The 14,390-nt window shown below is 40.2% G+C and overlaps 1 protein-coding gene across 1 annotated transcript; it reads left to right on the forward strand.

Moving 5' to 3' along the window:
- The first annotated feature begins 12,319 nt into the window (after positions 1-12,319).
- On the forward strand, positions 12,320-13,131 carry tmem18 (transmembrane protein 18). The gene is made up of 3 exons (XM_010784895.1): positions 12,320-12,420; positions 12,534-12,627; positions 12,721-13,131. Exons 1-3 carry the CDS (start codon positions 12,338-12,340, stop codon positions 12,817-12,819), a joined length of 276 nt encoding a protein of 91 aa, XP_010783197.1. The 5' UTR covers positions 12,320-12,337; the 3' UTR covers positions 12,820-13,131.
- Positions 13,132-14,390: the final 1,259 nt, after the last annotated feature.

Genomic DNA, 14,390 nt, shown 5'->3' on the forward strand with positions numbered 1-14,390 from the left:
TAAATGCCCACCCTTTATTTTAGACACAACTAATGGAAATACCCATCTGCAAACTTTGATTTATACCACTTATGCAAGAACTATATATTCACAATGACTCAACTCCCCTGCCATGCTTCATGCAGCAGCATTATATTTGACAGTTGAGTCAATATTAATCTGGCGCAGGTTAAATGTGATCCTTGGAGCCCAGTGTGCTTTTAATCCCTAGAGAGTTCACCTCTCGTGTTATTGAAACAGCAGTCAGAGCCGTTTGTCTGCCAACCACTTGAAATTGAGCTCTAGATAGGACAGCTTATATTTTGAGATGCATGTATTGCATACAGACTCAACATGCTTAATGCCAACGCACAAGTACGAGTCCCCACTGCAGCTCTATATAGACAGTCTAGAAGCAGAGAGTTAGCACACTGCAGTGAAGGGCTCACAAATTAATACAGAAGCTCGGCTGTCACACAGTGACAGGCCCCTTTAGAAGCTGCAAGGCAGCATTTCGATGGACAAAGACACAATATGACAGGTAAACAAAACTACAACCTGTGCAGACTGAAATAAAATGAAAACGGATTAGGGCCAACTCTGCTGAGACACAGTGAGCCGCAACTCGCCCGATACATAATTTAAAGTTTAAATTGGCATATGGGTTTTAGTAGAGGGAAGAACATTACCTCTCAACGGGGCGTAAATGTGTTCTATTGAAATTGTTCACAGTGGGTGAAGGCACCAAGGGACAGTGAGATAGGGACAAAGTGAGTCTATTCTGACAGCTACTTAACCTCCAGACAGGTCGGTTTCACAGGAAGGGTAGCCTCATTTAATTCCACATGGCCTGTGGCAAGTGTGCAAGTGTTTGTTTAAGGGAGGGGGAGAAAGGAAAACCACAGGAAAGGGTAAAGGTGATCACAAGACAAATAGAGCGTATGACAATCAAAGAAGGAAAGAAGAAAGAAAGAGAACATTCACAAAATATAACAGCAGTATTCCTAGCAACAGCAAAGGGGCTGTTCTACCCTGAGCTGCAATGACTTCCTCATTCTTTCGTATTCAAGTCCATCCTGTGCCTCACCTCCCTCCCTCCCTGTAAAGCTAGATGCTCCGAGTTTCAGCAGAGGGGGTGGGTCATATGGGCAGGAACAAGATGTGCAACTGTATTGCATTGTAGTGACAGTTTTGTAAACACAACACCTTCTGGTTATTGTAGAGCATTTGTGAGGTTTCATGTTTTGCTACAGCTGGCCTTATTAAAAAGGACCTGCATCACTGTGCAGGAAACCCAGGATCTCCCAACTGAATGGGGAAACACCCTCAGGGAGGGGAGAAACGGCAGGCTGGGCTGGAGAGTCTGACATCATTCAAGTGTGGGCTTCCATGTTTCTGTGAAGTCTCCTATGTGTCAGTGCATGAATAAACAGTGAGTATCTGTGTCCACACACACACACACACACACACACACACACACACACACACACACACACACACACACACACACACACACACACACACACACACACACACACACACACTCCTAACGCTGCAGCCTAAAAGCTGCTCACACCACACAACCTCATTGCAACAGAACAAAAATTCAGTCGGTTATCAAACCAACCCCAACGGTCCACTGCTACAGAAACAACCCCACACCTTAAATGAATGGCATTCAACACTGGCTGGAAAAAAATATGTCTGCAAAGTTGAAGGACCCGAGAGATATGAGGCTTTGAGGGAAAGCAGAGTGTCTGAAGGCTGGTTACAGTAAACGGCGGGGCCAGTGGGGTGTTGATGGGCTTCAACAAGCGCTCCCAAAAAAAAACTGCATTGCCTCTGTCAAAGCTCTACGTCCCATTGTGGATTAAAAGAACCACACGGCACCGGGTTGAGATACAAATCATGACTCATCTGGTGCCTCACCTTTCCGTGAAGCGCAATCTGAAGAAAAGATATGAACGAAAAAAAATCTTGAGGCTAGTTAGCTTTACTTCCTTAGCCAGCCCAGCCGCCACCGCCGCTTTCTCTCCGGTCCAGCCTGCCTGCCCCGGTCCTACACCTCTCCCCGTGCACACACGTCCTGGGACTTACCGGTCTTATGTGCTGATGATGTCGCTGTGAAGAGACAACAAGTGCGGGGAGGCTGCCGGCCGCCGCTCCGCTGCTCCGGGACAACAGGAGTACTGATCTGCACACTTTCGCAGCCATCTCTGTAGTGAAACCTCGCCGGGAAGGAGACTGCTGCGGGCGGACCGAGACGCACCGAAGGGAAGAGGGAGGGTGGTGGGCGGGTTTGCGGGGCTGGACTACGGCTTCGTTGTACACATGCCCAGTGTTGCACCAGTATGCAAAGATAAAACCACTTTTGTGCTGGCTAATTCAAAACAGGCGACTGCATGTCATTTGTCGCAACAACAAACCAACACCATGCTACTCTAATGAAGGTCACAAAATGGGATTCTACATACATGTTTAATAGAGAGGAGGATTTAACATGATGGTGTAATATGACAGTGGCTCTCTATGTGGTCTGTTTGGATTGTACAAAATAAAAGTGTAATTTCACAACATTTCAGTTTCTGATCTCAAGAACAGAGTTAAAGAAAAATGAATGAAACCACTGCTTCCTGTCTCAACACTATCTCTACTACAATCTCTTTAATACATTTCCCAATTACTCAACAAATGAGGGGAACCCTAGGTGATAGAATGTATTAAAATGGCACAGCAGGATATTTTTTAGAAAGTATTGGTTACCACATTATCACAATAGTAAAATAAATGTAGGCTATTAAAATATGCCTGTAAATAATAATTTAGTTTCTCTGTTTAAGTTACTTATTCATACCTGTCTGTAAAGTAGCCGTGTGTATAACTACTTGGATAACCACATCTACAATAACACTTACAGAGCTGACACTGCAAATTTGTCCACCTATACAGAAAGAGACAGACACAATCAAACTTGTGTGAATGTCTCTAGGCTATTTCTCGCCAGACTTGCTGTCAGGGGCCCCACCATATTTCTCTATAACTATGTCTAATATTAGCTTGTCCTTCGGTCACTCTTGTGACTGTGTCCCAAAAGAGCAGCCAGCAGGGTCAAATCTAATTGCATGGATCTTTAGTGACTTTTAAACAGCATGGTCTTCTTTGTAATGTACAAGGATTTTAATGCATTGTAGTGTTTCTGTCCCCAAGTGACACAACATGAAGGTAAGCGGTCAAGTATGAGGATTTTTGAATTTTCCAGAATCACTCAACCATTGTAGATGACGGTAATATGAGTGGTAATGGGTTTGTTAGGTCAATGAATGTCAAGGAGACTCCCCACAGTGGAATGTCACATGTTCTCCTTAATCTTTGACCAAACCTGTAATATAATGTTGACTGCCGCACCCGTATTGGTCAAAGTAGAAACCAGATAGCATACACTAACTCTCACTTTGTTATTAAAAAGGCCAAACACATTTTGAGACGTTTACTGAAGCCCAGGCTGATGAATAAGAAATAAGATAAAAAAGCAAAGATAGATTTGCTTGTTTTGTTGTTGCTTGTGTTTGTCTTATTTTTGTTTGTGAAATACAATACAGTATTAATATATAATTATCTTCAGAACTGATCCCTTCTGTACTTCTTCAGGTGCAGTTCATCAGGCTATGTGGGCGATTCAATTTAAATGTAAATTCTCAGTCATGGACAAGCACCTGCTCAAGGCCTCCAGGCTGCATCGATTCACAAAGCGAATCTTCGTGTGGTGCAAAATACTAATAGCACTTGTTTTCATAAACCTTTACAGTATGTACACGGGACAGTATGTGCAAATGGCGTATCAGTAGTGTAAACAAAATACACTGCAGTCAGTCAAGTGAGTTCTGCATGATAACATTGTTGAATCAGTGCAATTAATGAGGCTAAACTTATAGTTACTTGTCAGTATCTCATTGTCTGAGCTTGTAAGATCCTTATGTGAGCTACAAAATATACCACAATTTGTTCTTATATCACACTCCTTTCAGGGGCATATTAACATGATTAATGAAAACAAAAACAGAATTCAAGTAAAAGTAATACATCTTTACACACAGTAGGCTACTAACTGCGTAACTTAAAATAAAACATACAAATGTAACTCCATGGAGACAGAAAAAAAATGAATTTAGAAAAAGAACTGCTTTAAAAACTCTGTACCCATAAAGGTCATAGATGAAAACCTTGAGTAAAATAAGAGATGTGTATGCATCAATCAATCAATCAATGTTTATTTATATAGCCCAATATCACAAATGTTTGTCTCAGTGGACTTCACAGTTTGTACAGAATATCAGTATGGCAATACGACACCCTCTGTCCTTAGAACCTCACATCGTACAAGGAAAAACTTCCAGAGAAACCCCCACAGTTTAAAGGGAAAATGTGCAATAGATGCCGTGTGTAAATCGAAGAGATAATACATTTTACAGCGCAGGTTGACCAAATGTTTGGAAATGCATGTGTCTATAATAAGAAGATGAATCCGCAAGGATATCGACAATCCTGTGGGAGCCATCAGGGAAGTAGTATGATGAGAGTCAGGCAGGACCGCAGAGACAGGTTCAGCCACGACTCGAAGTCCAGGACTCAAATCCAGTACTCAGGATAGAGGATCCAGGACACAGGACCACGGCAACAGGATCAGCCTCGACTCAGGATCCCGTTATAGAGACACAAAAAATAAATTTGGGAGAAGCTGGGTTAATCGGAACATGAGAGTACACAGGTACAGACAGACAGAAGGAAGAAGTAAGGTGTCCCCCGACAGTCCAAGCCTATAGCAGCTTAACTAACGTGTCTACGTACATGCACTCCCTTGGGATAAGTTGAGGGATAAGGGTAGGTAAGAAGTAGGGAACAGAGGTGGAGAGGCACAACGTGTCTACGTACATGCGCTCCCTTAGGATAGGTTGAGGGAAAAGAGTAGGTAAGAAGTAGGGAACAGAGGTGGAGAGGCACAACGTATCTACGTACATGCACTCCCTTAGGATAGTTTGAGGGAAAAGGGTAGCAAGTAAGAAGTAAGAAACAGAGGTGGAGAGGCACACGCAGGGAGAAAGGTCCCCAATGGAACCTTAATTGGAATTGGTGAGAGGTAAGGAGGTACGCTGTGAATACGGTATAAACACTCAGCCCGGCCGGAATAGGCCTCTCTTCAACCTGTTACCCTCTAATAGAACCTCGAGAGGTCAGAGAGGGGAAAGGTTTGGATAAAGAGACAATAGAATAAATAGATTACAGAAGTAGAGAGTATGAGAAGTAGAGAGAGAATAGATTTAGAAGAATGAGAAGTAGTAATAACCTTAGTTTTAAATATAAGATCTAAGTTTTTTAGGATTTAAGTGAAAGAGTAAGAACTAAAATGTATAGTTGAAGAGGCACAACGTGTCTACGTCAATACAGTCTTGTTAGATTATTTGATTTTATCAACTATAAGCTTTATTAGAAAGGAAGGTCTTAAGCGTATACTCTTAAAAACGGATAGGCTGTCTGCCGCCCGAACACAAACTGGAAGCTGATTCCACAAAAGTGGAGCTTGATAAGAAAAGGCTCTGGCTCCAATTGTACTTTTAGAGACTCTAGGAACAACCAACAACCCTGCATTCTTGGAATGCAATGCCCTAGTAGGACAGTAGGGTATAATGAGTTCTTTAAGGTAAGATGGCGCCTGCCCATTAAGGGCTTTGTAGACGAGAAGAAGACATTTTAATTCTATCCTGTGTTCTATAGGGAGCCAGTGTAAGGCAGCCAGAGCAGGAGTAATGTGGTACCTTTTCCTAACTCTGGTTAGTACACGTGCTGCAGCATTTTGAATCAGCTGAAGCGACTTAACTGACTTCTTGGTACACCCTGATAATAAAGAGTTACAATAATCCAGCCTAGAAGTAACAAATGCATGGACTAGTTTCTCTGCATCGTTTTGAGGCAAGATTTGCCTAATTTTGGCAATGTTGCGTAGATGGAAGTAGGCGGTCCTTGAGATTGATTTTATGTGGGCATTAAAGGATAAATCCTGATCAAATATAACACCAAGATTCCTTACAGCCTCACTGGAGGCCAAATGAATGCCATCCATAACTAGTATATATTTATATAGTTTGTTTCGTAGATTCTTTGGGCCGAGTACAATAACTTCCGTTTTAGCCGTGTTTAACATCAAAAAGTTTAAGGTCATCCACGTTTTTAAGTCCTTGAGGCAGTCTTGAATTTTATTTAGGTGATTGGTTTCATCAGGCTTGATGGATAAATATAGTTGAGTATCATCCGCATAACAGTGGAAATTTACAGAATGATTCCTTATAATATTGCCTAAGGGAAGCATATATAGTGTGACCAAATTGGTCCAAGCACTGAGCCCTGTGGCACTCCATGGCTAACTTTGGTTTACATGGAAGATTCATCGTTGAAACACACAAACTGAGAGCGTTCAGATAGATAGGACCTAAACCAGCCTAAAGCAGTTCCCTTAAAATTCCAACTAAGTGCTCTAGTCTTTGCAACAGGATATCACGGTCGATAGTATCAAATGCAGCACTGAGATCTAGATGAGAGGGACTCCTTTTGGGACAAGGTGCTCCTCTGCAGTCAGACGGCTGTAAAGGCATGTGAAGCATAAGGAGACAGGAGGCCAACTTCTTCCAGCTGTTCTCTGTTCAGCCTCAGCAGTGTGGACACTCATTCCCCTTTCACACCAACGCGTTTTCAGCTCCGGCTCGGAGCTGGAGCCTGGCCGGAGCTGAAAACGCGTTGGTGTGAAAGGGGAATGAGTGTCCACACTGCTGAGGCTGAACAGAGAACAGCTGGAAGAAGTTGNGTTTTACTCGCTACAGGGTGTACTTTGAGGGTTTTGACTCTGCAGACCGTTTACATGCATAAAAACCTTCATAACACACAAGGGGACGGGTAATAACCGGAAAAGCATGACATGGGACCTTTAAGAAAGAACATGTCAAGCTACGTGCTGTATCAGAAACAATGCGCGGGGTGTTTTGGGAGTAATATGCTGTGTGTTTACATTAGCAAGCATGCTAACACTCAGAAGGCTACTGGAGAGAATATGTGTAACGTAATGTCCTTGTGGTAAACCCTGCGGGATTAAGGCCCAACCCCAAATCACCCCCTACACCCTACCCCTACACACTCCCCCTCCGTTTGCGCGTTCGCGCGGAGGGTTCCACCATATTAAGTGCTGTTCCAAACCAACGAGTGTGGAGCGGTGTGGAGGGGGAGTGGGCTATCAAGCCCTCAAGCAGCGAGTCTACAGCGGTGCTGACTTGAGACCGGTCTCTACCTGACCGGAGTCAACGCTGTGTGTGTCCGTCAGGAAACACGCTGTTTACAAGTAGTTCCAGCAAACATCCACTGATAAACTGCGATGTTAACAACCTCATGATAGCCTCCTATGTTTTAACTTAGGATTATACCTGTGTTTAGTCTAGAAAAAGGTAAATGTGTACATTTTATTATAAAGTTGTGTATATTTACAGACTGTTGCAAAAACTAAGAAGCTTATAAACATCAGGTTTAAAACTAAAAGAGTTTTACAAAAAAGTAACACAATGAAAGATGTTTGGAGTTTTATTTGAGTTATTAATTTACATTTTTTGTCAAAGAGATGCTGATTTGAAACCGTTGTTACCGTTGTTGGGGTAGGGTTGAGGGGTTGATTTGGGATTGGGCCTAAGTGACAATATTTGGCCTTTTTACAAAAACAAAAGACTGGCTCAAATAATATCAGTCGTAAAATGAATATATTAGCAGATATAAAACCGCTCTGAAAAAACCCATTCGACCTCATTTCTAAAGTAAAATGTTTATTTAAATCCAGTTAAGTGATGACATTCTTTCTCTTTTCAGTACACCCACTACTGATGACCTTGTCTTTGAAGACTTTGCTCGCCTGGGGCTGACTGGGACGAAGGATGAGAGCGACCCCTTCTGTTAGCTCCTCCCTCCCCAGCAGCTACTTCTCAGAGTCTCCAGGTCACAGGTGCTCGACCCCAGAACACAGGAAAAAGGACTTGTGAGGGCAGCCTCCTAAAGTTTTCCACATTTTTATTGTACCATTTATTCGGTATGGGCTACTTCTAGATGTGTTTTCTTGTTAAAGGTATAAAGTCGTACTGGTTGTATTTTAGTGTTCAAAAGCAGGATTTAACCAAGTGAGGCTAATTTGTTGGAAGTATTGCTGCGTGACTATTTTTTAACCTGCTGATATCAGTATTGTACAAGCTGCTGTGATTCAGGATTCATTCATAGGACGAAGAAATAAAAGTGGTATTTTTCTATACAGACGATAGGGTAGCTGTTGTCTTCAGGGGAACCTCCAACTTGTACTGCTTCCTGTTGATTATTCTTTCTAATGAAATAAATAAATCATTTTTATATCTGGAGCAGACCAAGCTAGAGGGTAGAGTTAAATACACAGAAATGATTTTATTTTTATAGTTATTTTTTGTATTTTTAGTAATCGATTCAAGCGTGAGATCAGCTCTTTAGTGCAAAGTAAAAAAAACACGCTATTGCTCATATAGTTAATGTTTTACTGGGTCAAAATTTGTGAACAAAAGTATGTAAAAGTGACATCGTTTCTACATACCTCAAACATCTCTTAGGCATTACATTTCATGTCAGCCAATATAGTATAAAACTAAAGTAATATATCTGTGATGAACTAATATTGGCCTGCCTCGTTAGAATTTGGGCTCTTTTTATCACATACAAAATGCTAGCTCGATTGTGCATTGATTATTCTGTCTATACTGTATCATCATCTAACATGCAAGTAGACCAGCTAGACAATCGATATCTAAACAGGCTTCTGTGTCTTTGTATCTATGGAGATGATTTTGGATACACACTTGTTTTCCCACGGTGGAGATGTAAATGTAAAGCTTTTGTATGTCAATGTACGTGTAAGCTACCATGGCTTTTATTATTATTATAATCAATTTTTAAAACAACTAAAATGCTACCTGTTAAATAAGATGTCACCATATAGTAAAAAAACATGACACGTTTCTTTATTGGGAGTTGTTTTTTTACTCTATAAAATTAAACAAAATGTGCAAATAATCAAGTGGAAGTGTCAAATGAAGGGTAAAAAACATGGTTTTTGGAATGCCAGAGTTCAGTGAGTTGTGGAAAGATGCATGGCGTCATAGAGTGACATCTTCAGAGTTAATGAGGACAGTTTGGCAAATGTTACTGAGGGGTTGAAGACAAAAGAGACTTGTTTAAAGATTTGGGCAAAAAAACGTTCTGGTCACTGTCTGCTGCACTTGAATTGTGCTCCTTTTTTATTTAGCCTGATCTGACTTTAATGAGAGACCCATCTTGGTCAGGGAATTATGTTTTTTCTTTGTTGCCTTCACTTCATATTTTTGAAATGTTGAGACTGTAATGGCCATCCAGGTCCACATCATGGTCTTTGTGTATTGTTTTGTCACTGATAATATGGGTCTAATAACATATAACAGATCGTTTTGGTAGAGAATCTTTCACTCTGCTTTTCCTCTGAGATTAATCTCGGCATGAAGTGAATGGGTGATAGTGTGCTGTGTCCATGTGATAAATGGGTGTAATATTGGAGTTGCATGGGTCTAATAACAGATATCTCACAGATCGTGTCAGTCGAGGGTTTGTACCTCTGCTTTTGAGATTTATCTTGGTATAATGTGTATGGGTGCTAGATCATAACAAGTGCTGATTATGGCAAAACATTTGGTATCAAAACATCGCCACCGAACATAAAAATATACCCAGAAATGCAACATCTTTCTTGAATTTGTTGTGATTCCCTCTCTGGTCTCATGTTGGCTGCTGCTGTTGTTGCTGTAGTTGTTGCTGCTGTTGTTGTTGTTGCTGCTGCTGCTCCAGCATGACTTCACAGGTTCGTCCCAGTTCTCCCAGTTTCACCTTGGCGTACTCGGCTCTGTTCAGCGCCATCTGACAGTCCTTCCTCGCTGAGTAAGTAGAACCTTCGTGAGGCTGACCAGTAGCCACCTGGGGGGGGAACAGGAGAGTCACTGCTTCATTCTTTGACTTATAAGACGCAAATGCAGTACTGAACAACACTGTTATCATTGTCGATTGGAATCCTACTATCAGATGAGATAAGCTTAAATAGTACTAAGCTATTTTCCCTTTTAATGATCAAATAAAAACACATTTCAATAGAAAGAAAGGCAATAAAAATAACTTGAAATGTCATTGGAAAACAGAGCACCCCTTTTATTATTGCCACTTTAAATTTACAGTTTTACCTAAGAAGCCAGGCGTTTAACACTGTTCACACTAATAAGCAGCGTTGGGCAAGTTACTTTTAAAAAGTAACTAGTTACTTTATTAGTTACTAAATTATAAAAGTAACAAGTTACTTTAAAAATAATAACGATAAAGGTTTTTGTGTTCTGTGGCACAAGAGAAAAGACAACTCCATCATTGTAGCAATTATCATTATTAAATGTAGTGGAACAATAAAACACAAAAGTGCGATTTAAAAAAAATCGTTTTTTGGCTGTTTAGATGGTGTTGCTCCATCTGGGTCACTGCCGGTGGTTGAGACGGTGGGGTCTTTGGCGACTAGTTTTATAGCATTAGTGAGGTGCTTCAGGAGATTGGCATTGCTGTTATTCGATGTGGACAATGCTTTTCTGTCCTGGACACAGTTTACATTTGACCGTAATATTTTTTGCGTCCTTTATCCCCACAAATTGAAAATAGTGGTTATATCTCCAAGTTGTAAATGCGCTGCTGCTCTCGCTGATGTGTGTGTGCGTGCGCGTGCTTGCATACCGCCACCTCCGAAGTCGGCTTGACTCAGTTTGCTTTTATGAAGAATGCACACGTGTTTAATCGTTAATGTCAGATATGTACTAAGTAAATACATTTGTTCCTGCTCAAGATTAGATTCAACTTTATTCTTATTGCACAGATTACAGGTACTGAGACATGCAGTTTAGCTTCTAACCAGGAGTGCAAAAAGCAGTAAAGTGAAAAGTAATGTACACAATCTACAGAATAAAAGATAGAATGATGAATAAACAGTGAGGAGGGGTATGAATACATTAGATATACAGAGCAGCCTGTGAGCAGTGTGAACAATGTGTATGAATACACTAGATATACACAGCAGCCTGTGAGCGGTATGAACAGTGTGTATGAATATGCTAAGATATATAAAGTATCAAAACGGTAAGCAGTGCAAGTATAGTATAAAATATATAGATATTAATTCCATGATGATAAACATTGTGGAACAATGATGACAAATTGGGAATGGAAGTGGCGACGTAAAACGGACACAAAACAACAACAAACTTTTGCCGAGCCAATTAGAGTTTCATCACCAGCACGTGGTAAACACCACCAATAAGCACTCAGCTCGAGATATCAGCGAGTCGTTTCCCATCAAGCATTTCGCTTCCGCAGCCCGTGGAGAGGAACTGCGCCGCCTCGCCGCGCCTCGCTCTCAAGGCTGCGGGCGTCTTTGTCCCGCGAGATTTCAACGTCTCATGTAGGCGAGCCTCCAGAGCAAGTCGGTAAAATGACTAACCATCATGCAACGCACGAGCAAGACGTTGATCGAAATTGCGCAGGGCTGCGCAGGTCTCGCTTGTCTCAAACAAGCCTATTGAAACATGTCTGCGGCTGCTTTTACCATGTGATATGTAAATAAGCAAGCAAGTTAATAAGGAAAGGTACTTGTGCTGTCTGAAAACTTCGGGTTTAAAGTGTAAAACTAAATTATATATACAAAATGCAGTAAAGAAGTGACTCAAACGTCTTAAATTAATTACAATAACACATCAATTAGCATGCTCAATCAAGCTTTAGCCTACATGCTAGCAAGCAGAAACTAGCTATATGTTAATGAGGTTAATTTGCTTTAAGTTACTATTTGCTGGTTAACTTACATACTAGAAGAAAAGCAAATATATTCACTCAGTAATGGAATCAAAACTTACATTCAGCATGTAAGGCATTCTTCCAAAAATGAGTTAATTTTTAAAATATAAGATTTTTAAATGGTAATGGGTAAACATTTTCCAAACATCTGAACTGAACTGATCAGCAACCATACAATTACTAATATATCAGGGCTTACAGCACACACTAACATACAGTCAACATCATACTGTATCATTCAAATATAGAGTTAGGACAACTCCTTATTGATGTGTATGTTACCATCTAAGGCTAAATAAGATATTTTTTATTTCTCAAAATCAGAGGACTATATCAGTTAATATTGTATTGCTAATTTAGATTTGTTTCAACAAGAGCTTTTATTAGTCTGTGCGTTTTATTGTACTGTATGCTGACTGACTACCTGTCTTTTACAGTTGGCCTGGTGTATAGTGCTGAATATCTCAATGAGCTGGCAGCAATGAACTGGAGGTAAAGCCTTTTTTTTGGCAGTATTTGTGTCACTATTGGGTGAGAAATTATGTGTATTGAGGTCATGCTTTTTGGTTATTAAGGAATCTCATTATGTGTTATTGTTCTTTCAGGTCCTTCTCTAACTTCCAGTACTTTGATTCGAAGGGCATGTTCATATCTTTGGTCTACTCTATTCCTATTCTGCTGAATACAATCGTCATCGTGGTAAGCTTAATTGTTTATCATTATATTTCACACGGCATATACAGTTCTAAAATCCCCACTTGACCCCTGATTGTTTGTGTTGTGCATTGACAGATGGTGTGGGTGTACAGGACCTTTTCCACTATGACTGAGCTGAAGACCCTCCAGCTCAAGCGACAGGCCCGCAGAGAGAAGAGAGAGAAGAACGACTGATCCCCTGATCCCCTTTCTTCTGTCCAAACATGGACTTCATTGCAAGGAATTAGGGATACTTTTCTCTGCCATGCTAATCCGGAACTTTGGAACAGAAAGGCAGATACTTTCTTGTGTCCATAAAAAGGATTCTTCATTGGTAACGGTTTCTGGACTGGGTGTCTTTTTCTGGTAACGGCTGTTGAAAGATGCCGCTGAATGTACTTTACACTATGAGATATGAGGACCAATAGACATTTACTGTTTTATATTTAATGTTGTTTTAAAGTGTGTTGAACTGCACAAAGAGAGATAAAGGATTTTTTAACAACTCTGAGGTGACTGTTGATTTCTTGTTTCAGAGAAAAATGCTTTAGTTTAATTTAAGAGAAAAATCAACTAAACTGCTATTAAAATTATGTATTTTAATATTATTTTGAAATGTCTCAAAATTAACCAACATCAGTCCTGATCATAACTACCGAACATGAATTCATTTTCAATTTTTTTTTTTTTTAATACTATATGCTAAGTTTTTTCCTTTTTACAGTCTTGGATATGTCAATTATTAGCAAAAACGATTTTGAACACATAAAGTGCAGTGTGTGTGTGTATAGGGACAATATTGTCCTTATGGGTCAATAATGTATATATGTCTGTATTTTGGCCTCAACGTTCAATTATAGACTCATAAAACCTGAAGTTAACACAACACAAATTAAACCTTTAAACATGATATAACTCAAATTTAAAGGTGTAATCATGCCGTCATCCTCATTTGTGTAAAGTGGATGGTTAATAATCTGGTAAGTAATCTGTGACCGATCGTTAACAATCCATTGACTTAGACTAGTAGAGCTCATATCAAAAACATTACACTGATATTGAGTTTTTACTCTTTATATATATTTATATATACCTCCAAGCGCATCATCAAGACAACTACTCTTTACTTTCTTAACTAGTTTAACTGGCTTTATGTCCCAGACAGGTTTTAAACATTCTTGACAGCTTTCACACAGGGGGGAGTTGGGAGGGGGGAAGTAAGGTCTTATGACCCGGCACAGTCCTCCACGTGAGAGGGGGGGCTGTTTCATGATACTGGGCCAACCTCTTTCTGCAAAACAATGGACCTTTCTCACAGCAGAGTTCTCGTGTAAACATCACAACAGTCGGTAAAGCACAGGTGTTAGTAACCACATTAACGATAGCTCTGTTTCATTGAAGCCATGACAGTGTGACAGCATCCACACCAGCAGCCTGAAGCTGATCACTTTTATTATTTACACCTGTGCGTTTTCTATGGTGGCATGTAATAGTTTCTGCTAATAAAAAAGACTTTAGATAAACAAATGTCACTGCAGGAACATTAAAAGTCTCCATTGTCATTGGGAAGGCTTATCACATGTTTTAATATGTTTTCACTAATAGATCGGAGAGTGATTAGAAATATAAACAGACAAAAAAGGCATTAAATAAATTTTATTTTAAGCCAATTTTAAAGTGTAACTTTACAGGACTGTCTCAGAAAATTAGAATATTGTGATAAAGTTCTTTATTTTCTGTAATGCAATTAAAAAAACAAAAATGTC

This window comes from Notothenia coriiceps, unplaced genomic scaffold (genome assembly GCF_000735185.1).
Source record: "Notothenia coriiceps isolate Sejong01 unplaced genomic scaffold, NC01 NC01_scaffold00026613, whole genome shotgun sequence".
In the NCBI taxonomy this organism is placed as follows: domain Eukaryota; kingdom Metazoa; phylum Chordata; class Actinopteri; order Perciformes; family Nototheniidae; genus Notothenia; species Notothenia coriiceps.